This window comes from Zalophus californianus, chromosome 9, assembly GCF_009762305.2.
Source record: "Zalophus californianus isolate mZalCal1 chromosome 9, mZalCal1.pri.v2, whole genome shotgun sequence".
Classification (NCBI taxonomy): Eukaryota; Metazoa; Chordata; class Mammalia; order Carnivora; family Otariidae; genus Zalophus; species Zalophus californianus.
In genome coordinates, this window is record NC_045603.1 from 127,715,433 (window position 1) to 127,742,170 (window position 26,738).

The 26,738-nt window shown below is 49.8% G+C and overlaps 1 protein-coding gene across 9 annotated transcripts in view; it reads left to right on the plus strand.

The window, feature by feature from the left end:
• The window catches only part of FRMD4A (FERM domain containing 4A), a 598,644-nt gene that overhangs the window by 546,011 nt on the left and 25,895 nt on the right, over nucleotides 1-26,738 (plus strand). For all 9 annotated transcript variants that reach the window (XM_027595361.2, XM_027595362.2, XM_027595364.2 and 6 more), the window contains 6 exons: nucleotides 11,347-11,480; nucleotides 15,511-15,633; nucleotides 18,618-18,846; nucleotides 21,187-21,243; nucleotides 23,586-23,823; nucleotides 24,636-24,803. In XM_027595361.2, the coding sequence (XP_027451162.1) occupies nucleotides 11,347-11,480; nucleotides 15,511-15,633; nucleotides 18,618-18,846; nucleotides 21,187-21,243; nucleotides 23,586-23,823; nucleotides 24,636-24,803 (949 nt within the window). The remainder of the gene's footprint in view (nucleotides 1-11,346; nucleotides 11,481-15,510; nucleotides 15,634-18,617; nucleotides 18,847-21,186; nucleotides 21,244-23,585; nucleotides 23,824-24,635; nucleotides 24,804-26,738) is intronic.

The following is a 26,738-nucleotide window of genomic DNA, read 5'->3' on the forward strand; positions in this document are numbered from 1 at the left end:
CCTTTTTCAGGGGCGCCTGGGTGGCTCAGTCAGTTGTGCGTCTGACTCTTGGACTCAGCTCAGGTCCTGATCTCAGGGTCATGAGTTCGAGCCCTGTGTTGGGCTCTGCTTTGGGCATGAAGCCTACTTAAAAGAAAAAAGAAAATTCTTTTTTCTGCTTCTAGGCCAGTGCCTGAAATCCAGTAGATACTGCAAACATGATTTTAAAAATGCTTTTTAACATTACATTTCCATGACTTATTTATAACTGGAAAATAGTACCTTTTGAACCCCTTCACCTGTCTCCCCCAGCCCCTGTCTCTGGCAGCCACCGATCGGTTCTATGTATCTATGAGCTTCAGTTTTTTGGGTTTGTGTTTTTTAAGTTCCACATATAAGTATGGTATTTGTTTCTCTCCATCTGACTGACTTCACTTAACACAGTGCCCTCAGGGTCCATCTGTGTTGTCCCAAACAGCAAGATTTCATCCTTTTTTATGGCTGAATAATACTCCATTACATGTATATGCTACAGCTTTTTCATCCATTCATTGGTGGGGTGTCTCCATACCTTGGCTGTTATAAATAATGCTGCAGTGAACGGAGGGGTACGTGTATCTTTTTGAATTCGTGTTTTCATTCTCTCCGGATGAATACCCAGAAGTGGAATGCTAGATCATATAGCAGTTTTGTTCTTAATTTTTTTGAGGAACTGCCATACTGTTTCCACAGTGGCTGCACCAGTTTGCATTCCCACCAACAGTGCACGGGGGCTCCCTTTTTCTCTACATCTTGGCCAACACTTATTTCTTGTCTTTTTGATTCTAGCCATCGTGACAGGTGTGAGGTGATAGCTTCTTGTGGTTCTGATTTGCACGTCCCTGATGACGAGCGATGTTGAACAGCTTTGTGTGCCTGTTGGCCGTTTGCATGTCTTTGGAAAAACGTCTAGTAAGATCCTCTGCCCATTTTTTTATTTGGACTGTTTGGTTTTTTGCTATTGAGTTGTATGCGTTCTTTATATATTTTGGATACTATTTAATCAGATATATGATTTGCAAATCTCTTCCACCATTGGTCTGTCTACGGTTTCCTTTACTGTGCAGAAGCTTTTAGTTTGATGTTGTTCTGCTTGTTCATTTTTACTTTAGGTGCCTTTGATTTTGGTGTCAAATCCAAAAAATCGTTGCCAAAACCAATGTCCATGGTATAGGGTTATTGAAGTCGGAATTGGAAGACTAGTAGTAAGAATCCTGCATGTGCTGCATTTTAAGGACCTTCTGTGTTCCTGAAGTGTATGGCATGTTGGGCCTTGCCTAGAACTCAGGTACCCGCCACTGATACTCTCTTTCGGATTGTCCTGTATCACTGTGTACACTGGCATCAGACCTTGAAAAGTTCATCTTGGGGCGCCTGGGTGGCTCAGTTGGTTGGGCGACTGCCTTCGGCTCGGGTCATGATCCTGGAGTCCCGGGATCGAGTCCCACATCGGGCTCCCTGCTCAGCAGGGAGTCTGCTTCTCCCTCTGACCCTCCCCCCTCTCATGCTCTCTATCTCTCATTCTCTCTCAAATGAATAAATAAAATCTTAAAAAAAAAAAGAAAAGAAAAGAAAAGTTCATCTTGTCCGATCAGGCTCCTTTTGCAAGTAGTGTGCATCCTGGCTGTCTTCCATCTACTTTCCCCCCTGGTCTATCCCCGGGTTGTGGTGTGGCCGAGCCACGTAACAACAACGTAGTATCACAATGGTGTAAGCCCTTTGCCTAGCTCCCAGATCTTGCCTGGTACCATACACAACATTTTACAAAGTTAGAGTCCCTCTCTTCAGAGTGCTTCTTACTGTTTATTGATGTTAACAGAGATAAAATATTTCCAAGCTCTTAGTAACTATGAGGGTGATTTTCCTATTTAACTAAAGGCGTGTAAATACCTTTAAAATTACTGATGTCCCGTACTTGGCATCTGAGGTATGAGTTGCTAGAGAAACAAAGCAGGGTCATTGCTACATATGAAAGAAGAAGTCAGAAGTCTACACTCACTAATGCCCTGAGCCAGGGGCTAGCATTTCAGAAAGAAAGGGTCCACATAGTTGAAACCATTTATTGAGGCTTAGGGCTAGGCCCCCTAAATTCTTCAATGGTGATGCATAGGGCCCTCCCGTGTCAGACCTGTAGGCCCCTGCCCTAGTAGACACCCTGAGAGGCGCTGAGATGTCTGAGCCCAAGATGCAAGGCCGGTGTTGGACTAAAAGGCACTGAGTGTGATTCAGACCACAAGAAGGCTATGGAACCCGTATCCCGAATCCATCTGTAGAGGGGCCTGGTGGTCAGGCTTGAAAGGATGTGAGGACCCTTGTGCCCAGAACACATCAGCTGAGAGATGGTGTGGTCTTCCCAGAATCCCCTGGAAGAAGGGACGTCGAGGCAGCTCAGGTGCCAAGGCAGGCCGACAGAGCCACACACCCTGCCCTCCACAAGCCTGATGCTGTGTGGACCTCCTCACAAGCTCTGCCTGGCTGGGTGCCCCTTGAACCCGCTGACTGCTGCAGGGGGAGGAAGCAGGGCCCTCTCTACTCCATCCTGGGAGAGCCTGCCCGGTTCCTCCCAATTTGTCCACACCCCTCTTGTGTCTCTGGGTCATCTGTACTTCAGGTAACAAATTTGTGGAAGTTCAGACAGAGGCAGAGAGGACACCTATGAATTCAAACCATTCAGTGTTGATGTTCTCCTCCAAGTTCAAAAAAAAAAAAAAAATCCAAAATCTTTTTTTGTGGGACTTCCAAGGGTTTGCACCTCTCTTCCCTTCCCCCATCTCTTGAAATCTCAAAAAAAAAGGTGGGAGAGGAGAAAAAAATGTAGTCACAAAACAAAAACCAAACCAGCAACGGCGCTTGTCCTGGTAGCTGGCCGTGCACGGCCTCTCCGTAGCTCATGTGAAAGTGGGAGGCAGCTTAGGGCTGTCCTGAGCATTGTTTGAAGGCTTCGCCGTCGTGGAGCAGGGCTGATGCCCGTGGGAGCACAGGGGGCCAAGCGAGACATGGTTTTGCTCTCCGCCTATTTAAAGAAAATGGTGGAAACTTACTTAGGAAACAACAGTGTTCTGAGGCCCCTGTGGCTTGTCGCAGGAGCCTCCCAGACCAAAAAATAAATAAATAAATACACGGTACTGTGTGTCCTCTCTAAGAGGGATGAAACCATAGGACTGCTGCTGGCCCCAGCCACCCATTTACTACAAAACAAAGGGCCATGTTGTGTCTATAAATAGGCTGTGTGATTAACAAGATGGCAGTTGAGTCATCATTGTGATCAGGATTGTGAAGAATGTGGCGAGGGATCTTTGGTTTAAAACACACACACACACACACACACACACACACACACACACACACACACACACACACACACACACACACACACACACACACACACACACACACACACACACACACACACACACACACACACACACACACACACACACACACACACCCTGTGGTGTGTGATCGTGCCTGTGTGCGTGTGTGATCGTGCGTGTGTGATCGACACTTTCCGTTCTGGGGGAAACATGTGCCGACCTGGACCCTCACACCGCCTGGGATCTGTCTGCATTCATTACTCACCCTTTTACACATTCCCCTTCTCTGAGGGCTGGTACTTCCTTTCATTGTTAGGAAGTTTATTAATAACTAATATAACAATGAGGATGCCAGGATCTGACCTCGTTCCCTACGGAGAGGTGATCTGATTGGCATCAGCCAACTTTACGGTCATGGCTATATTCAGCTCACAACGCACTGCCTCGCGCTGCCACAAATCACATTGTCTTTTGGTTTATTTGGGTTCTTTTGTCTTCTTCCTTTCTTTCTTGCCCTCACTCTCTCCTCTCCCTGTGTCTCTCTCCAGCCTCTTAAAGGTCTCTATTACCAGCTCCCTGCCCCCTCTGCTTTTGGGTCTAGGGGTGAGCAGGATTCCAGGGGCTTTAACTTTGCTCATAACCTCTGTGCTCTGCAGGCAGGCACAGCCCTGCAGGCTCTGGCAGGCCGTGCTCCTGCTGGACTGCATGACTAGGGGGTGCTGAGAGCTCCCCTTCTGTGGAATGGCTATCTCTGGGCTTGCTGGAGTAGGGATGGGCCAGCATCGAGACGGAGAAGGGAGAACGGTTTCCCTTTCTGATCGCATATTGGGTGGGTGGGGGCAGCCTCATTAAGTCATTTATAGTGATACATTTCTGCCCTTGGGTGTTAGTGCTAAAGGAATAACTCTGGCTGATACAGAACCAGCACAGAATAACCATGGATAACCTAAGTGAACGCCTCTCCAACGGTGAGATTTTAAACTTTGAAAAATAAGTATCACTGTGACCTCTGCTAGGCACGGCTCTGTTCCCATTTGGGCCAGCCCTCCCGATGTTGCAAGGGAACTAACAGAGTCTGGGAGCTAGAAAGGTAAGCCTCCTCCTTCCACAATATAGGAAAGGGAAATCATACAAGTTACTCATAAACAGTAGTTTCAACTAGAGATCGTACTTAGTATATTTTTACTAGATGCTGCTGTGAATTTTTATAAGCAGCTGTTCAGTCCCTTTCCCCCCAACTATATTTGTCCACTTCACCCATGGGCAAAAGTGCTGCTGGGCAAGGAAACAACCACACAGTGAGGCTGTTCCAGAAATGCCTAGTTTCTGTCAGAGGTGCTGCTTTTCCACAGAGCTTTCACTTCACTACTCTTTGAAGTGAACTACTTTATTTTTATAATTTCTGAGCCTGACGAGGAGTCGTCCAAGCACGTGTTTTTTTTTTTTTTCATGTTAAAAATCACATTTAATTCTCGGAGACGGTCTCCAGAGATCATACATTTATCTCAAAATCTGCCTTGTGACCTTATTTTGCGGGGTCTCTTAGGACATCTTTTATGTAAGGAACTCATCATTGAGGATTTGTAAGGGAAATAAGTATCTCTTCGTCATAAGGAAGAGTTCAAACCTTTCCCTCCTATTTATTCCTGAGGTGTCCGCCAGAACTTTCCTTACAGCTTTTACAGATCTGCTGGGAATGTGCTTCTTCTTCTTCTTCCTCCTCTTCTTTTTTTTTCCCCCTGAAGGCTGAAACAGATAGTCATTTCCTTCCCTTACTTTCAGGACAACAGATTTCTTTCTTCTTTGGGGTACTGTTTGTTTCAAATTTCCCCTCTTTTCAAAGAGGGAAGCACCCCTTCTGTCTTCTGAGATCAGCGGGCTAGTCACCAGTATGGCATCTGTGTAAAAACAGATGAGCCACAGTTCCTGACAACATGCTCTTCATAGGATGCGTGTTCATATCCGGTGCTGAGTGGCCGAGGGTCTTTGGAAAGATTGGAGCAAATTCTCCCTCACAGCTGAATGAGGATATCCTTCCATGTGTTTGCCAGCTGGAGGGGAGCTGCTGTCCCCCCCAACGCCCCCACCCACCCACATCCTGCCCCCAGCAACCGGCTGCCCACGGGCTGAAGTGTGGAGTTCCCCAGCTGGGAAGTAAGAAAGTCATGGAGGCTTTTTCTCGGAGGTAGCCAGGCAGGTTTTCACCATATCTCTGCCAGTAGCCTCTACAAGCATCCGTACCATAGGATCAGTGGTTCTCTCAGAAGATGTCCAGATAGGCCCTGAAAGTGACTTTTTCAGACCATTGAACACATCGGTCAGAAACTCTCTGGCTGTGGCTGGATGGATAGGAATTGTCTTCTTTGAGGTCAGGTTTTTTTCCTCTTCCCCCCTCCTAAATTAATTGCTAAATTATTAGTGACCTATTTCTGGAAAATTCTTTGGATTCAGATTGAAACATAAGAAAATCACCAAAACCAAAAGATGGTATTTTCAACCTGGTGTCAGGCAAACAGATGGTTACTGAGCAATAACCGGGAAGGTTTCCTAGAGTGCTAATGTGACGCGCTGCTTCCTGGCAGTGAGAAACACGGGGGGCACCTCAGCTGCTCGGCCTGGAGGGGACCATCAGCTCTCCAGGTGAATTACCTCGTTGGCCCCCAGGTGAGGGGTCCCTCCCGTATGCTGTTCCCTCTCTCATTCAGGTGGCATCGCTCATCTCCCACCTCTTCCTGGCAGGCAGCTTTGCATGTCCCCCGTCCCCCACCCGCACCAGGCTCTCTCAGGGCTGGGCCCACATCTGGTTACCTGTGCCCTCCACCCCACCTTGCTCACAAGGACTTGGTCTTCATTGGTTCATCTGGGGAACCCCTCGGCTCCTTCTCCTTCCCTCGGCCTGCATTACAGTGCAATCCACTCGGGATGTGGAAAGAGTCCAGGCATGAAAGGCAGATACGATTGCACGCAGCATGGTTTTTTACTGTGGCCACCCAGCAGTGACTGAGACAGAAAGTTCCAGCTCCCATGCCCTTTCCATTCTGGGTGCAAAACAGACCAGACAGAGCCGCCCAGCTGGAATCCCTGCTCTGCCTCCCTGTGTCCCAGGGATGTCTTCTGTGAAAACAGGGCAATGTTTTCGTGAAGATGACGTGAACTGTGATGTGGCAGCTCCTGTCAGGAGTCTGGGAAAACCCCCTCCCTCTCCGTTTCCTCCCGAGCGTCCTGAGGGCACAGGGCCTTGGTGGTCAGTGCCTTCCACCAGCCTGCCCGCATCTTGCCTGCCCACTAACACGTCTTTTTACATTACGGGGCTCCCTGGAATCGGGGTGCCAACTGCCCCTAAAGGCCAGGCACACCATTTAATACAAAAACTACTGATGTCCACATAGTACTTACTAGGCTCTGATTCTCTTCGGGCATCTCTGTGGCATCATCTCCCCAACTTCTGAAGAAATCATGGGTTCATTCTTGTACTGTAGGGGGAGGAATCCGAGGCTGAGGGAGGTGGTGCCCTGTTGCCAAGTCCCTGCAGCTAGCGCATCGCGGAGCTGGGACACAAGCCCAGACCTGCAGACTCCAAACCACTCACTGGCTTGGAGACTTCTGCCTCAGGAGGTTCTGGGCCTGTGTGTTTTCCAAAGAATATTCACTTCACTCCTTCTGTAAATGGGGTGCTGCTTTAAAACTTTGAACAACAATTATATCTTTCAAAAATGCTCACATCACCTCTGTTTTCTCTTTGGCTCCTGCACGAATCTGTCACATGTGGACAGCCCTTTCCAAGTAGCACTTGGCTACTGTTTTTGCAGTTTTGCTCTTCTCTCTGCAGTGGAGAGGTTCCATCCGTCTTCCTGCTTCATTAATCCCAAAGACAGCTCAGATTAACCTCTTTTTTAGCATCCAGACTTAGACCCATGTGCTTTGGTCTCTTGATGAGATGGAGGGGTAAATCCTTTCAGCCCTGCTTGATAATTAGACATTCCCTTCCAGTTCCAGGGAAACTCTCCCAGTAACTGGGGGTAGGACCAGAGTTGGCAGAGTGCTTGTCTTTTCTGGAAGCGAGAATGGTAAAGAAGAGGGAAGTTGACACTGTTATGTAACAATTGTAGCATTTGCAGCAAGGATTGCTGGAGCCAAGAGGGAGCTACCTACGCAAGCTGCTTATTAAGCAATACAGTCTCCAAGTTCGGGAGCATCTTGGAGGTTGGTTAATTGGTCATTTTCTGGATGGGGACATCATGGCTCCAAGAGTTCAATGACCGAAGGAAGGGCTTACATCAGTCAATAGCAGATATATGATGGAACCCCAGGTCCCTTCCCTGTCCATCACTGCTCTTCTCAAAGGTAGCAGATTGACATCTTTTCTTGATTTCCAAGAGGTGAAACTTACAACCTCAGCATGGTCTTGTGTGTGCCAAGGCCCACGTGTGTTCAAATAACCAGAAATGGATAAACCAGAGCAACAGAGAACTTATATACTTTTCACCAAGTCCAAGTGCTGATGGGAAATGATTTCTCCATCCTGCATCATTTCTTATTCACACATCTTTAGTTTGTGAGACTCCTATTGACCTGAGGCCCTTCCCTGATTGGGTTTCTTCCTGGAGTCCCCCTTGGTCAGCTGAGAGTAGCAGTGAATCAGTGCCTCCTGATTCCAGGGTGCTTGCTGGCCTCCCTTGTATGTGTCCGCCATGATGGTCCAGGGATGCCTGAGGGCACCAGTGGAGGCAATAGGAAGCTGCCTGGGCATCACACTCAGTCACCTCTTCTTGTGGTCGCCATGTTTGCCTGGTTGCAGGGAACAGCCCCCCAGGCTGAGAACCCTTCCCCCAGTGCCCTGGATTTCCTTTTAAGAAACAAAGGCACTGGGAACCTCTTTTCAAATGCAGTGTTTCAAATGTATAAACAGGTGAAGGTAGAGCTGCCCTAGCTTGAGGAGCATGGAGGGGGGCCCCTGAATCACTGAATCTCCATGACCCTGTTCTCATCCTCATGCACAGCAGCTCCAAAAGCATAACTGCAAACTCAGGCATTCAAGAAAGAGTTTGAAAATACTGCCTTTGTGTGCAGAATTGCATAGTGAGGTCTTTTCTTCAGCAACAAGGAGGGGTAGCATCAATGGTTTCTTTCTTTCTAATTCTGCTGTGTGTGTGTTTCACTCCTATTAAATCTACCCTGGATCTGAGGATCTGTTCCAGGCACTGTGATAAGTGTTGTATGTGCATTATCTCATTTAGTCTTTAGGACCAGAATAAGGAGGGCAGGTCATGTGCCCAAGGTCACACAACTAGTGAGTGGTGTAGAGTGCTTCAAAACCAGGTCTGTTTGACCTCTGCTCGCCATCCAGTTACCACTAAAAAAACATCTGCGTGGCCAGGCCAGGCCAGCTCAGTTACTTGGTAAAAATTTAACTTGGTACCCAGCACTACATTCCTCATGAGGCAATTTCCAGAATAGAGATATGAACCAGAGCCCGCCAGTATTCATGGTTTCAGATACAAAAAGGGCTTCTTGAGCCATCCACTCTGTCTTATGTGGGTTTGGTACTTAGACTAATTATTATAAATAATAATACTTAAAGTAGAACTAATGAGCCCTGTAATTCAACATCAAAGCTTAGAGACCAGATCATCCGAAAATGTTGTGCTTTGCCTCCTGGAGTTGAATGTTCTTGTGATTTCTGCCATTCTTGAACATAGTGAATCCTTAGACTTAATAGATCACCATTTCCTATTGAGAGGTTAGGCAGGGGTGAAAGGGAAAGCAATGAATTTTTCACTTGAGCTAGAAATCCTTTAATCTTCTTGGGTCCAGTTTTCTCCAGGCCTGTTTTTTAGACCTAAAGTCTGACTTCTCCACATTATGTCACATTGTTATTAACGCTTTAGATGGTGGAACAGAGACAACCCCAGTAAGTGCTTTTGTGTCTGCCATTTTGATTGGTGACTGTGGCTCAGAGAACCAGATTAAGATGCACAGTGATTGAGCTGTGGGACCTTGGATGGGTGTAAACTAGAGATGGTTGAGGACTGATAGGCACAGGGTAATTGACTTACAGAGGTGGGAAATCTGAACCATATCAGGAGGGGGGCCTGCAGTATTGTCCATTGATGTGTTGCATGCAGGCTTCATGTCTGACAACCATGAGGTGATGGGAGCCTTAGTAAGATTCAAGCTTTTGTTTCGGTTTGCTATTGAAGTTGGAGTCCTGCAACTGAGCATGACAAAATCCAGGGAAGAGCTACAAAAATTAATAAAAGTTTGGAAGGCAGGCTCTATAACTTATAGGTACTCACAGGTACTAGATTTCTTTACCAAGATGAGCTACAGCTTAATCAAATAGCACCCAAGAGTATGACTGATGACATTTATGTGTGTGTTTATTCAAGGTGATATTTATTAGCTACTGTGAAGGCATAAAAATGGTACATTCCTGCAGTGATAGATATTCTCTATTTCCAGCTAAGATGGTCTGGGGGAGAAAAAGTAAAAAGCCCAAGTTGGAGTCAAAATGTACATAGCCATTGAGACTTATTGAGTATTAGGGTTCTAGGAACCTAGTTGCGTGGTAAGAGACTGCTCAAAGACTAAGAGAGAAGAATAGTGTATTTAGGGGGATGATTTGAGTATAGCAGAGCCTTTTGATGCAAAGGCATAGAAGACCTTTCTAGCCTATCTGAGGATTCTAGGATGCTTTCTTCACCATTGGAAGAGACAGAACATTTGGGTCTGGCAATTCTGACTGCATTGTTCTCAAGTCTGTCATCTGATCACTGACTTGTCCCAAAAGGTTTCATATGGAAATACAGTTCCTACCTGCCTCTCCCAAAAAAATCCCACTGGAATTTTTCCTGGGATTGCAACAATTCTCTTGTTTAATTCCTGGAGAATGGACACCTCTACAGCATCAAGCTTCCTATCCATGACCATGGTATACCTATTTTTTTTAGGGTTTTTTAATGTTTCTCAGCAGGGTATTATAGTTTTCACTGTAGAGATCGTAAACATCTTTCTCTAGATTTATCCCTAGGTATTTGGTGTTCTTTGATGCTGTTGTAAGTGGCATCATCATCCAAACCCCTTGAATGCACACCCAGTAACACCCGTCCACTTCCGTGGGTATGAGAAGCAAAGTAATAATCAGCTTCTCCTTTCCCAAGGCATCAGTGGGCCTTGTCAGAACCCATCAGGGTAAACATGTATAACAGCTTCACTGCTGGAAACCCACTTCAGGATCCAAACGCTGCAGCCCGGAAAGCGTTCTTTTGATCCAACCTAAATTCCTCCAGTTGGCATTCTAGCATATTTTCCTTTCGCGTTTGGTGCACAGTTTGCCTTCCACCAAGATTTCATATCTAGCAGTCTGCTGCTTGAATCATCATGCAGATATTTCCCCCCTGAGTGGTAAAATATGTATAACTTTCATCAGGAGGGAATTTGCTCATGATACAGTATTAAGTTAAAAAAAAATATATATATATATAATGAAAATCAAATTTTATTTTAAAATATATGTGCTTACATAAAAAGATCAAAAGAAAATACATAGCAGTGGTTATCTCTGGGGGACTTATTTATCGACTATTTTTATACAGGTCTCCATTCTCAAAATTTTTATGACAAACATGCATCATCTTTGAACTAAGCCAAAAATAAGCATTCTTGAAAAAAATTATTTGTATTTTTATATTTATATTAAAATTACTGGCCTGAATTTTACCTTTCCCGTTCATTGCGTAAAGCCTATTAAGATGCGCTAGTGAAAGTCAAACAGGTATGCCACGTACCTTCAGATAATCGGGAAAGAGAAACTTCTTTTTCAGGCATGTCAATTTTCCTGCCAGTCCTCTGAGTAGCTATAAATTCCACTAAGTGCCAAGAATGCGCTCCTCTTGCCTGGGACTCTGCAGCACCTTGCTTTGTGTCCCCTCCCCTGACTCCTGGGTCGATGCCACTTCCGGATGTGTGTCTATCCCCTGTCCGCTGCTCGAGTAACCCCACTGTTTATTGACAGGTTCTCAGGAATCCGATAGCTCTCAGTCGGCCAAGAAAGACATGCTGGCCGCCTTGAAATCCAGGCAGGAAGCGCTGGAGGAAACGCTCCGCCAGCGCCTAGAGGAACTGAAGAAACTCTGTCTTCGAGAAGCTGTAAGTAGTTCACATTTCGTGTGTGTGTGTGTGTGTGTGTGTGTGTGTGTGGTCCTCTGTCTTCACATAGTTACAAAAAGCAAAGGTGGGGATCGCACAGAGCACATCAGCAGGAGGCAGGACGGCTTCTGAAGCACGAATGTGGGACTCCCAACCCGTCTTATGGCCCTGTCATTAACATAGGGGTGGACCTTCATGAAACACGGGAACAGCAGGTGGAGCGGCTCTGCCCGAATCCTCGGTGCGGCCCCACTGGAGACCAAATGACTAGTGTAATTGGCGGTCCCTTCCGTGTGCGCGGTGCACCATAGTTTATAAAGCGTCTCCTCCTGTGTTGTTACCTTCTTGGAAATACTGGCTTGCCACCATCTTCCTAAAATTTGTGCCCAAGTTTATTGTCATGGTGGCTTTTGTTTCTCTTGAGGATATCTTGAGGATATTTCACATGGATTGGTCTTTGGAAATCCTCTGGAGAAGCCTCAATGGGGATCAACAAGGAAACCAAGATTTTGCTTGATATATAATGCCCTTTAAAACTCATGATCTGGTGCTTCGCTTTTTTTTTTTTTTTTTAAATGAAGTCTCAGCCTAGTGATATTTTTAAATTTTACGCAAAGCAAGGCTTCTTCCAGCCCGTGTATACACTGGTCTCATGTTGCCTTGGGATTTAGACACTGTGGCCTGCCACTGTCTGTATGTTCTGGAACATCCACTTCTATCTTCATTCCATGACTGTTAGCATGTTTGAAAAGTTGATTTATTAATGCAAGACAGGTGACTGGGGGGATGTACGCACACGCATGAGCATGCGCTTGCACACGGATACGATGGGGTGGGGGCGCTTGGGAGAGCAGCTATGCTCTGCATAACGTTACAGAGAGCTCCGCAGGTCAACAGTTCAGACTGGGAAGCAAAAGAGGTTCCTGAGCGGAGTTGAAGTGTGTAATCCCCTCCCCCCAAATCCCAGGCCTTGCCCCAGGAAGAATGAAACAAGGGGCTATAGAATTAGATCACATTACATTTCAACTTGGCTTAATATTAGGCTCTGGGTTGATTTAAACCGGAGCCTGCACAAAGCAGACCCACTTGAGCATTAGTCCACTCCACTGCAAAGCTTTGGAAAGCAGCTGGCCTGGCCGGGAGATGTGCTCTGAGATACTCTCAATATTAGTCACCTTTTCATAGGGAATATGCAGAAAGCATTGAGAAAATATGGGCTTGGGTGTCTGCATTTAATAATTTGTAAAGCCTTGTTTTGTTTTTAATAAAGGAAATGTCCCTAAACCCAGCAGGGAATCTGCATCAGAAAGTTGGAGGACCATGTCAAGGCAGGGTTAGCATGCATTATAAAGGCCTCCCTGTCTCTCTTGAAATAAAAGCAAAATAAGGAAAACAAAGTTCCCACTTCTTAGGGTGTCAGACACCAGAAAACAGAACTTGAGTGGAAGGAGGCGCCTCTCTGGGGAAAGGGGCCCTGGGGGCAGATGGCTTCTGTGCTTGCTCAGCCCAGCTCCTGACGCCCCCGGAGTGAAGGGGTGGGACAACTTTCTCAGTAAGTGTCTCAGTAAGTGTTGCGTTCTTTCTCTGGGTCACACCATGCATCCTCAGCTCAGTATGGAGAAGTGCTGTTTGTCCGCTGGGGAGTGAGCTGAGCGTGTGGCTGGATGTAAGCAGTATCAGAACAGAAGGGAGCAAGCCGCCCCTCCTCAAGGCAAGAGCGCGTGAGAGTGCTCCTTCCCCCTGCGCCTCTTACATGTGCAATCGGATTAAATATGGAGAATCAAGGGCTTGACTCCAGGACCTTCCAGCGGATGGTGGAAAATCAGGAGCCTCGTGTTTTTAAAGCAGTCGGTTTCAAAACCACAGACACTTTAGAGTTATAAATCAATGGTCCCCTCCTTTTTGTAAGTCTCAAAGTAGAAAGGAAAAGTCTTGACAATATAAAATCCTCAGTGTGTTGTGTTATTTATAGACCGGCTTCTAGGGCAGTAGATAAAAATGTTGCAGAATAAACACATAACTACTCTGGAGACATTTGAACCACATTTTTTAAAAAAACAGTGAAGAAAATTGCAGAGCATTTCATACTCAATAGTTGGCCATTATGTTCTGAAATGCTTACCCTAGGGAGTGAAAAGCCCAAGAGTTCATTTCCTGGTGGCCTGAACACAGAACAAGAGAGGCTCAGGAGAGTGAGCGGTGGGTGTGTTTGTGCATGCCAGTTGCTCTCTCTCACACACACACATGCACATATGCACACCCCAGTGCATGCACACACACAGCCTAGTCTCACACTCACACACACACTGCACACACATATACACACACTGCCCAGTGTATGTACACATATACCCCAGTACACACACCCTATTGCACTTACACACACCTCAGTGCACAGATACCCTACCAATACACCCACCCAAGTGCACACACATACACCCTAGTCTCACACCCAGTGCATGCATGCACACACACACCAGTGCATACACATACACAGCCTGTTGCACACTTGTGCACACACACACACGCAGTGTATGGACCCACCCCAGCGCACACACATACACCCATCTCACACCCAGTGCATGCATGCACACACACGCCAATGCATACACATACACAGCCTTGTGGACACTTGTGCACACACACACACATGCAGTGTATGGACCCATCCCACAAACACTCCAGTGTGCACAGACACAGCAGTGGGGAAAGGCCAGATCCCTCCTCCTATTAGAAGGTAAGTGAACACCTCGAGTCTGGTGTTTGGGGCTTCTTCACCCGTTGCACACTTGCCCTGGGCTGCCCGGCACAGAAGGTATTTGTGCAGACGGACAGGGAGCTCTTCCGTGTCGGAGTGGCCCTGTAGGCATTGACTGGGGCCTGGAAACCCAGGGCTGGGCTTTGCCCATGGCTCTCCCACATGCCTCCTGCCCCCAGAAGTGACTCTGTGAACTTGATGCCTTGGCTCCACCACACGGATTAGCCACTGACTCAAATTTGATCTTTATTTCCAGACATGACCCCTAATATGGAGCCTCGTTCTAATCCAGAATCACTCCACAGACCGGCGACTGCTGGGGCCATAGTCACTGTGGTGATCCATCAACGAAGTTCACTGTCGTCATGTTCACACAATTAGATTTCTAAGAGCTGACAATGCACAACAGATCTTTTTTAATGGCCTTGTCAGTAAAATGGATTATCTTTTCAGTTTCTACTGAAACTCTTATTTGTATACATGTAATGTTTTTTAAGCTCAGTCTGCTCCTTGAGCGCCTAGCCTGAGTGGAATAATTATTATTTATGTTCGGTTTCTAATTTATGTAATATGCTCCTTTCCTGGCTTTGCTATTTAGATACCACTCCTCCTAAGAACGCTCTCTTGAAGGACATTTTGAACTTAGATATTTGCGAGGGAATATTTGATGAAGTAGAAAGAGCACAGAAACTGGAAAGACCAGAGCTGTTGTGTTGGCTGTGCCCCCTCCTGGCTGTGGGGTCCCACCGGGCATGTAGCAGGCACAGGGGAACACTTGGGAAATTAACAAATGGGTGAGATTCGGGTTTTATGATGAAAGCCAATGGTGATTTTATTTACCCAAAAGAAATTTACTTTGGGAGAAACTTTTCGAAGCACATCTGCTCTGTAAAGAAAGGACTGCTCTCACTCTTTATTTTAGAGAAATGAGGGGCGCCTGGGTGGCTCAGTCAGTTAAGCGTCTGCCTTCGGCTCAAGTGGTGATCCCAGGGTCCTGGGATCGAGTCCCACGTCGGGCTCCCTGCTCAGCCGGGAGCCTGCTTCTCCCTCTCCTCCCCTCCCCCAACTCATGCATGCACTCCCTCGCTCTCAAATAAATCTTAGAAATGAAATTGCATTTCAGGAGCCCTTAGACGTATCGCCAAAGGTGACAATTTCAGGTCTCTGCACTGAATCTATGCTTTGAAGCACGTGCATGAGCACGCATGCGTCCTAGAAACCGAGCACGTGCCCTCTTCTGATTTCTGTTCTCGTGCTGTTGCACATATGCAGGAGCTGACAGGCAAGCTGCCGGTTGAATATCCCTTGGATCCAGGGGAGGAACCACCCATTGTTCGAAGAAGAATCGGGACAGCCTTCAAGCTGGATGAACAGAAAATTCTGCCCAAAGGAGAGGTGTGTCCTTCGTGATGTTGTTGGATTCTCTCACCTTAGCCATATTTGTCCCAAGTGTTGGGGCGTCCGGGTTTTCTGTAACAAGGTCTTCATTCTACCCTAATGCCAAAGGCCATTTCCCCTTTCCTCCCCAGTATCTTCCCTTTTCCCTTTTAAGTTGGCTGCTCAGTCAGTGTGGGGCTCCCCTGGGTAGGATTCGTTAGCTTGCATGAGTAGGCGTTTTGATTTCTGGGCAAGTTGTTTGTCCAACATGATAGGCCTGTCACAAGTGACTAAGTGAAGCTTGGGAGACCATCCCAGAGACACTGAGGTGTACCTGTCTTATTAATGGCCTCCAGCTCTTTGTTCCTCAGAGCCCAGCCTCTTGTGGGAGGAAACAACCAAAGGAGAAAGGAAACTCAGGTCATGCCAGTGGGCGCAAGGATGCCACTGGCTGGGGAAAGACCGTAGGGCCTGCCCTCAGGGGCCTTCCCTTCACCTTGCTGCTAACTTTGCCGCCAGAGGATGAGCAAGATGCTGGGCTGTCCCGATGTCATTTGTCTGCATTTGGAGGAGCCACTGAAGCATTGCTCATTTGTCCTCTTTGACCCTAAATGTGGCTGGGGGCTGGGGCAGGAGAGTCCAGATCTGGGGAGGTGCGGGCACTTAGGTCTCCATCTGGTTAACAAGCTCTCCAGCCTCAGATCAAGAGAGATTCGAGGCCAGGCAAACCTTTAGGCCTCAAGGTCACGTCCAGGAAAAGTCTTCCTGGATTTATTCTGAATGAAGTTACTAATTAAAATGCTCTTGGCCAGAAGGCTTACAAGAACAGGAATCAAAGCCAAGGGGGAAGGGTGGGGGAATGCTGTGGCCATGTTGAAATGTACAGTCTCACAGAAGGGATTGAGAGGAGCTGATGTTCTTGTGTCACAGCCGCCGTGGGTGAATTTGGGGTGGGGGACGCACGTGCCCTGCAGCCTACAGCTGGGGACCAGTCTGAGATGGGCCCTCGCAGGGCCCCGGGGGACAGGCGGACTCACCAGAGGCTTCAGCCACACGTCGCGCTCTGCAGTTTTCCTCTTCCGGAAGAGGAACTTCATAATCCTTACATCTTGGCGCGGTTGCTGGGATTACGTGCGCTGGCGTGGGGGAAGCACTTAGCTTGCTACCTGACACCTGCCTCGCGCTCAGTGAGCATGGGTTGCTGCGAGCAGAGAGGAGACAGCAGAAGCAGGGGTGAGCGGGGCTAGGATTTAGGAGACCATCAGGTCAAGCACTTTTCAAATCCGGCTGTCACCGGGATTGCCTGAGGAACTTCCACTCTCTTCTGCTGGACAGACAGCTGGACTAAACTTTGAAGAGCAGACCCCACCTTATCAAGTGCCCACAGCCCCGAGTGCCTTCCCACCAGCGGCTTCTTGCCACTCTCCAGTAAGCGAGGCCTCGCCATCCCCGAGAAGTCCGTGTGCACCCCTGTCTCCCTTACCTGTCCCCGCATGTACTGGTCCAGAGTTGGTGACAGGAAGCACCCCCGAGTCGGCACGAGCGTGTGCCGAGCGCCTGTAGGAAGGAAGGGCTCCCCACCCCCAACTCCATCGCTGCCTCTGTTTCTCCTGGGAACGCACTTGGCTTCCCGGTCCACACCGCAGGCAGCCATTTGGACAGCCAGGGCCGGCGGCCTTGTGCGTGTCTGTGCCGGGAGCTTGAACTGGTCCTGGGCTCCCACGCCGGGTCAGGTCCCGGGCCAGGGCCCCCCTCACTGCCCGAGAACAGCTGCTTCTAGCACTGAAGCCTCACAGACCAGCCTTCGTCCCGGGTGCCTTGTTGGTCTCAAGACCCCGGGCGGGAATCCATCCCCATGTTCCTCTCCCTCCGGAGAGCGAGCGCAACCACCGTTCGAAGGATCTGGAAGGAGTTTATCATCTCCGAAGCAGTTCTGTGTAATCTCCATGCTCCCCTCTCCTTCCTGGTCCCTGCTCCCCTCTGGCTTAAGGTGCTCAAACAAATGAATCCGGCTAAGGTGCTGGGCTCGATGGAGGCTCCCAGCCTGGTACGTGCTGCCCAGAGGCAAGTCTTTTTTTATGCGGCCGGTAACCAGGAAGATCTGCCCGTTCCCCCAAACACGGTGATGGGTTCCCTCCTGGTTTGGTCTGTTCCTGTCAGATTGTTGAAGAGGTGGGCAGCCCGCAGGCCGTCCCCGTTCACCCCGCCCAGCCCCGACGGCCACAGCCACATTTCTCCTGGCACCAAAACTGTTTGAGGGCACATCCACCCATCTGCTCCTTCTGGCCAAAGGCAAGGGTGGAGGCCGCAGGGAGGTGCCCAAGGGGAGGACGGAGAATGCCCTAAAGCAGTCCCAGGAGTGGGGCCGGGCTCCTCCGCCCTCCCGGCTGTGCCTCGCTGCCCAGCACGGCTGCCAGTGGGCAGGTGTGAGGACAGCAGGAGCTTATAGAAAGCGCTTCTGAAAGAGGTCCTGGGGGCGGGGTACATCCCATCACGAAGGGCTCAAAATACGAGAGACAGAGGGCCCATGGGAGCTCCCTGCTGCAAACTCATAGAAGCCCGCTCTGGAAGTAATGGTGCATCCTCAGCCCAAGATGGCAAGGAGTCGCCAACCAAAGAGGCTCTGATTTCCGCGAGGGTCTGGTCTTCGTGAGCCTTGAGACCAAGGAGATGAAGCCAAGTGACCCCCTGCCTCTGGCCTGCAGCTTCCCGGAGATGCTTGCCCGGGTAGTGACCCACACTCGTCTCCTGACCCTAACGGGCCAAGGGTCTCAAAAGTGGGAGTGCCCAGGGCCTGGCGGGGAGAGATTTCGGGAAAGGGGCCATTGCGGGGCCAGGCAGGGTTGGGGCTAGGTACTGGGAGTGCTGGCTTCCTAGTAGGAGAGTCTCCCAAAGAGTAGGGCGCGCTGGCCTGGGGGCGGGGGCAGGGAGGACAGTGCCTCCCTTAACCCTTGGCTTCGTGTCCCCGAAGTGTCAGCAAGCCCCATCTCTCCCTCCCACAGGAAGCCGAGCTGGAACGCCTGGAACGAGAGTTCGCCATTCAATCCCAGATTACGGAGGCTGCCCGCCGCCTCGCCAGTGACCCCAATGTCAGCAAAAAACTGAAGAAACAAAGGAAAACCTCTTATCTGAATGCACTGAAGAAGCTGCAGGAGATTGAAAATGCCATCAACGAGAACCGCATTAAGTCCGGGAAGAAACCCACGCAGAGGGCTTCCCTGATCATCGCCGGTGAGTGCTAAGCCCGCTCCCCCGTGGGGCCTCGCGACCCAGGCCCACCCCGGGGAGCGGGTGCAAAGCTGGCTCCCTGCGGGACCTGAGCAAGCCCTTTAACTACCCTGGGCCTTATTATTTTTTTTTTTTTTTAATCTGTAAAGCGAAGCTAATAAGGCCTGATACCAAATGAGAGCAATAAAGGGTGCTCAGGTCCACAGAGGGAGATTATACAAGTCAACCTGTCCTGATCGCTACTTAGTGCCCCCTTGGGAGACCTGCAGCCCTGAGCTACAGGCTCTTCCCTGCCCTCACCAGGAGCTGGGCTGAGCTCACCGTGCCAGGTCAGCCTTGCTGGAGTTGCCCAGGCTCTGACCTCCTCAGGGACCTGCTCACCCTACCTCTGGGTGGCCGGGGTACACGGCAAGCCAGCACCCCCGCAGAGCCTCTGTCTTCAGACAGACCAGCTCCAAGGGTTCCTGTCCCAGAGCTGAAGCTGGGGAGGATGGGGCCGCCCCGCTCTGCTGTCCAGACCCCTGAGCTCAGGTCAGCGGGGGTTAGGAATCTGGGTGATTCTATTTGGTAAACACTAGGAGGAAATATCCCCAAATCCACCAACACCATCAAGTCCTCCAACGGTTACAATCCTTTTTTTCTGTGTTTAGCAAACTCTTTAGAATATATGTCAAGTATTCTTTCATGGTTTACTCGTTTAAAACACTTTTGCTCTAGGAAGACCAAAAGTGGCATAGAGGTTCCCAGGGGCCAGGGGAGGCGGAATGGGGAGTTAGTATTTGATGGGTACAGGTTTTTGTCTGGGAAAATGAAAACGTTCTGGAGACAGATGATGGTTGCACAAACAATGCGAATACACTTAATGCAGCGGAAGGGTACAGCTCGCAGTGGTTAAAACGCTAGATTTCACGTTGTGTATATTTTACCACAATTATATATATTATATATGTATAAGTGATATATAACATATAAAATATAATTGTGCAACCTTAGAATGTGGGCTTACTAGGGAAGCCACCCTATACCGGAAACTCCCAAGACGCCAAAGTCAAGGTTCTCTGCCCCGTAGTTGCTCACAGTCCACCGAGCAATACAATTAAAGTGACTCCCTAGTTGAGGAGAACAAGAGAGAGGCCATAAACAAATCCTTCCCCTCTGGGAAATTTGGAATAACCATTTTTCCCCATCGTGCCCCATCGTCCTTGGCCAAGACTTTGTCCTTTTGTCGCCCACTTCCGAACAGAGCTGCAGCAAGCCCTTGTCTGTGTGATGCCTCTTTGGGGACATCTTTGTGGCCCTTGAAGGCCCTCGGGGAGTCGCGGCTCTGCGGGAGCCTCCAGCATGGTCACCAGAGCCAAGCTTGGGAGGGGCACCTGTCCCTGGCTGGCCACAGAAGAGCCAACTTCCCAGGCCTGCCCGGCGAGGGCTATTCTGTGAGCCCTGCCACTAGGCTCTGTGTTCAAATCTGTGTCTGTCCCCCCAACACAGGGTCCCATCCAGGTTTGCAGCCTTTTTTTTTTTTTTTAACTGTTCAAGAATATACCTTCTTTATTTTGCTGCATCCTTGACATAATGTTTCTGCTGCGCCCGAATTAGAGGAATAATTGCAGTTCTCCGTAGTTCCTTAGCCTGGTGTTTTATTTCAAGAGCTAAAACACCAAACGTGGAACTGCAGACCTGGGACCTTTGGCTCCTTTTGCCAGGAGAGCAGACCAACTGCCTAGAGACCACTCCTCCCTAGGCGGGCCTCAGTTTCCCCAGATGTTAAAGAGGGAGGATCATTTGGCTCCCTCTTGGGCGCATCCTCATGGTTAACTAGTGTCTATAAAAATAAACCTTGGAGAGAGAAGCTGTACTTAGCAGCTTGTTTTCACTACTAATGACTTGAGAAGTTTATGGAGAAGACATTTATGGCCATAAGAGCAAAGCCAAGTTCCTCACCCTGGTTTCGAGTGTGTAGAATAAAGAGCAGTTCACTCCCTTTGGTTCAGTTGGAACATGCCCTGAGATTGGGCCGGGACAATGGTGCGGCTTCACCAGGCCAGGCGGCCTTTATCCTGGATACCAAGTTACTCAGCACTGCCAGGTCCCGGGAAACAAGAGCACAGACAGAGACCCTGGGGCACAGCGCAAGCGTCAGGTGTGGGAGCTGTGCCAGTGACCCCTCCCCCCCCGCCCAGGGACTGTCCAAAGAAATGCCAGCCAGCATTTTGATTGTGTTTCATGCGATCTTTCTGATCAGAAGGAGGAGGACATTATGGTCTTAAATGCAGGATTTTTACAGATTGGGCTTTGTCTGGGGGATGGGCGAAACTCATGGACTTTTGCTTTTTGTCTTCTCAGATGGAAATATTGCCAGTGAAGACAGTTCCCTCTCAGATGCCCTTGTGCTAGAGGATGGTAGGTTGTTCGTTTCCTGCTTCAGACCTCGGGCCCAGATCAGCCGGGCATTAAGCGGTGCGTCGTCGGGCACAGCTTGGTGGAAAGGCAGGAGCCGGGCCCAGGTGGCAGCTGGGTGCTCCGCGAGTCCCTCGTCCCCAGCACTCACCCTAGTGGTTGGGAGTGGGTGGGTTCAAGGTCAACTCATATCTGTTGGAACTTGAGTATCTCCTGTGGCCCAGAGGTAGCGGTTAAGGTGATAGACTGTGAATGGTGTTCTGCGTTGTATTTGCCAAAACCACTTTTGTATCTAAACACCGGGTGCAGTTGCCTCTTGACTGTTCATCATTTCTGGAGGAGAGAGGTGGACTTTGGTTGGATCACAAATCAAAGATGGAAGCCTACTAGGAAAGCCTGGGGGTGGCAAGAAGAAAACCAGCCCTCCACATCATCCTGAGAAATCGTAAAGATGAAGGGGAAGATGTCCCTTTAGATTGCTGGTCAGGCCTTGAAACTGTCTTGCTATTTTCCATTAACCTCTGAAAACCCAGAGGTTATCAGGATATTTTCTTGGGAAGTTCTTAGAACCAATCCCGCATACCTACCCCCCAGCCGCCCACCACACACACACACACAGACACACACACACAGACACACACACACACAGACACACACAGACACACACACACACACACACACGAAGGAGGAGTTCCAGGCACGGGACCATCTCTGAGAATGTTCTGTGGGTTTAAGCCAAAACTTGGAAGGCCAGGACATTAATGATATGGAAATATATTAAGCGGCAGTTAATTTTTTTTGCACTTTAGGGAAACCTCATGTGGGCAGTGCTAAGAGGCTATTCAGACAGAAAATATAAAACGGTCTACCCAGCGCAGAGTCATGATGATCATTGCGAGGCTAATAATAGTGCTATTGATGTGGGGAGAGGCTAACAGGTTATTTACCCGGAGGTCTTGGCCCTGCTCTTGGCAGTCAGGTCGTAATATTTTTATTATCCGCTTCCTTACACGGGTGGGGCTGAGGCCAGGCTGCAGGTGAGCAGGGAGCGGCGTTCAGAGCATGGGAGATCCAGCCCTGGTTCTGGCCTCTGTGGACTGCAGTCTCTCCAAAGGAGGGAGCACGGATGGTTGCTGAGATTCCGTTGTGAGAGAAAAGTTGGGGAGGAAGGAGCCCGTGGTTGTGAGCTAACGTGGTCGCCTCATTGGCAGTTAGTCTCTGGAGCCCCTGGTGTCCTGAGGGGCATTACTGCCTCACCAGGACCCCCACTCCCGCTGCAGGCTGGCCCCGTCTAGGGGCTCTTGCCTTCACTGATTTGAGGGGTGGACACACTGGATGTCTCGCTCTCCCTTAACCCCTGCCTTGGCCCTCTCCCGGCCTTGCCCGTTTTGAACCCGGACAGCTGACTGGCTCTCAAACAGGATTTTCATCCTGACACATGCATGCTTACAAAGTTGCTAAGTCTTCTAATGGCTTTCAGACCAAATCCCCATTCCTCAGCTGGAATCGAAGGCCCCCCGTGAGCTCATCTCTGGGGGGCACAGCAGGTCAGCTGCACCAGCCCCTGCCAGGAGCTCCCCGCTCTCTCCTCCTCGCCCTCACCAGCCGCCACCCCGGCTGGACGTGGCCCTGGGCCCTTCCTCTTCACTGCCCATCCACTGCTGAATTCCCCTCAGCACATCGGGTGGGATAGATCGTGACTCCCTTGAAGGCAAGGAATAATCTTCCATGGAGTTTAATATCTGTGGCCTATCTCCTTCCTGAGGAACCAAAGGCAGGTCCAAGAGGAAAACCTCCAGGAACATATTAAAAGACAATAGAGATCTGAGGAAAGCAGAGAGGGTGGGCACCCAGAGCCACCAACAGATAATGACACTCAACATGCATACTTTCTTTCATTTCTTCTAACAAGTATTTATTGAGCCCCTGCTGTGTGCCATCATTCTGGGCACTGAGGTGGCAGAAGTGAACAAAACAGAACCCTCACAGAGCTAAAACTGCTCCAGAGCAAATTAGACGCTTAGGGTCCACGGAAAGACAACTTGACAGTATAATCAGGACCCCATTCTGCTGTTTGGTATGAAGCCATCATGCGCTGTGGGTCTTTAATGGCATTCGGGCTTCCCTTGGTCTGTAGCTAATCCAAAGGGAAACTCCTCTCCCCACTGAGTGCTGCTTGAAGTGTCGGTTTGGTTTGTTCTGGTTTGACCTGTCTGGGCAAGTGGGGAAGCCGCGGGGTGCTCTCACTGAGCCTGGCAGGGGTGGGGGTGGGTGGGGCTGGGCGGGGCTGTCTGGGCCGGTGGGAGGGGCCCTTGCTCAGTTCGTCTCTCTCCATCTCTGCGCAGAAGACTCTCAGGTCACCAGCACACTGTCCCCCTTACAGTCTCCTCACAAGGGACTCCCTCCTCGGCCACCGTCACACAACAGGCCCCCCCCTCCCCAGTCCCTGGAGGGACTCCGGCAGATGCACTATCACCGCAACGACTATGACAAGTCCCCTATAAAGCCCAAAATGTGGAGCGAGTCCTCTTTGGATGAGCCTTACGAGAAGGTCAAGAAACGCTCCTCCCACGGCCATTCCAGGTGAGCCGGGTCAGGGAGGCCACAGAAAAGACACAAAAACCAAAAAACAAAGGCTGTCCCAAATAGCATCCACAAGTTGCAGAATCGCGTCTAGGCTGATGCCTTTCCTCCCGGGGTGGCGGGTCCGCCGTGCTGCGCTCACAGCGCCCTCTGCTGCTGACCCTGTCGAGGTGCAGCTCGGTCGTGCACAAGGAGAGGGGGTTGGGGCTCACAGTGGGCGTGTGGGCACAGGGCTAGGATGTTGTGCAATGACACGGGAGTCAACGAGCAAGTCGGGGGCAGCACTACTCTGCACCGCAAGTGAGAGGCCACTCGTAAGAATCCCAGAGTGGCTCAGAACCCTGCAGCGTCCTCCGCCAAGATTCTGGAGCCAGACAGCTGTCCTGCTAGCTGTGCCTTATCAGCTCATTACTGGGCTGAGATTGCAGAGAGGGATGTTTGGAAGGCATTTTTGGTCCGTTTCTCTGTTTTTCTCGTTGCTTTTAATTACGCCCTTTAGAGCTCCCAGTGGCCGTCCAGACAGGTAAATATCTGTCGGTTGGAAACCAGAAACTGTGGTTGAGGGCAGGGACTACGCAGAACAAGGCTGATGAGGGTGTTTGTCTCACACTGCCGTGGGGATCGGGAATGGGGACCCCCCACCCACTTCTGGGGGGGACGGCTGAGTACCACAGTAGGAATCCAAGGGAGAGGTGGGGCGGTCCTGGGCAAGCTTTCCCGACACCAGGGCTGATGTCCGCGGCTGGGTGGCCCCCTGGGAAGAGGGACAGTTGTGTCTGGCGGTGACCAGCCTGGTGTCCTCTGGCTTGCAGCACCCACAAGCGCTTTCCCAGTACCGGGAGCTGTGCCGAAGCTGGAGGGGGCAGCAGCTCCCTGCAGAACAGCCCCATCCGCAGCCTGCCCCACTGGAACTCACAGTCCAGCATGCCGTCCACCCCAGACCTCCGGGTCCGGAGTCCCCACTACGTTCATTCCACAAGGTGAGTGTACCAGGCCTTTGGGCCACTTCCCTCCCTCGAGTGGACCTGCCTTTGTGAGCCTTGGCATGGCTGGCCCCAAACTGGCCCAGAGAATTGGTGAACTTGGGTCAGGCCTGAACCAGCGGGGTAGGTTCCTGTTAAAGCAAAGCAGGATGAAACCCCAGCAGGCAGCGGGCAGCCCACGTTAGCCATGAGACCTGTTCTTATCCCAGTGGCTACGTCCAGTGGGCGCCCAGGAGTCGCCTGGAGAATCTCCGGGCTTCTGGAAGCAGTGGGCATGAGGGAGCTTTCCTTTTTTTTTTTTTTTTTTTTTTTAAGATTTGTTTAAAGTTTGTTTATTTAAGCAATCTCTACACCAGACGTGGGGCTCGAACTCGCAGTCCTGAATGGAAGAGCCGCGTGCCCTGCTGACTGAGCCAGCTGGGCGCCCCATGGAGGGAGCTTTGCTAATCCACATGGAGGCAGGACGGGCTAGCCAGATTAGCAGGGAAGCATGCTGCACACACAACAGCGTTGCACAGATGCGGGTGACCTCTATTCTGTAGCCTTCACATAGCTTCTGACTGATGCCTCGTTTATCCTGGACTTTTTAATGCCTCAAGGTATAAATTCATTGAAAAGCAAAAAGAACAGGCAAAAGCGAAGCTGTGAATCACACCTTCTTTTTCTGAAATGAGGCAAAACCAAAGCCATCATTCCATTTTATCAAAAACTGATTGCCCAGGACTGTGGCTCAAAGGATGGATTTACATAGGGTAAGATTGAGCTCCCCAGGCAAGATCGTCTCCTTCATTCTTTCATGCAACAAATTTTTATCAAGTGCCTTTACGTACCAGGGACCCCCACAGGGGATAGAGCAGTGAACAAAACAGACCACACTCCAGCTTTCACTGGGGTGACATTTTAGCAGTGGGGAGTCACAAGAAAGAAAGATGTCAAGTGGTGATAAGCACAAAGAAGAAAAAGGAACAGGAGAGGAGCCCTACACAGTGGAAAGACAGACTGTGTGTGAAGTAAGAGCATCAGGGACAGGGAAGTTCTCTTTCATAAGGTGACATTTGAGCAGAGAGCTGAGTGGACGGGGTAGCAGGTTCTGAGGCTGCCTCGGGGAACAGCAGGGCCCACGCCCCAGAGGCAGGCCCACACTTGGCATGTTCCCAAGAGGCCAGTATGACCAGAGCCGGTGATGGGAGAGGGTGGGACCAGAGAAGAAACTGAGGACCGAGTCTTGGAGGGCCCCTCACCGGGGACTTCACACTCTACCCTGAGTGACCGTCAGAACGGGAACTCACCTCTTCCTGTATTGGCCAGTGGGACCACCCTGGATGCCACACCTGTCCTATAGCATTGTCCACGCCAGCAGCAGAGATGGATGTTTATAGTGTGGACTCAAAAAAAGACGGGGTTGTAGACAAGGTAGTCATATGGTAAGTATTTGCACGGGTCATTTCTAAGTGCTCTGTGGTCCAGCAACCTTCCATTTTAGAGTTTCAGGGGAATGGAAATCCAATGTTGTGGGTTTCATAATAGTATTTGGTTGAACCCTGTGAAGTGCCCTCTGTTGGACTTTTTTTTGAGCTACAAAAAGGGGGCATTTCATCTGATTTAACATAATGCTAGAATAGGGATTCTCTTGGATCTTTGTATCTATAGAAGCCCTTTTCCCCATTAAAAAAAAAAAAAAAAAAAAAAGCCAGGCTACTGGCGTATTTTTTCAGGGGACGCTCTTCCGTGGGTGCCCGCTCCTGTCCCACGCCCACTCGGAATCAGGCATCGCAGGCGAGGCCCAGCTGGCCTCCAGGCATCTGCGGTCCCCTCCGGCCGCTGTGTTCACCTGGCGTCAGCAGGGACCACCCTGACTCCTGGGGCAGTCCTGCTTCTACCCGGTCTCCTAGACGCGCGTTCGCTGGCGGCTCCGACCAAATGACAATTGTG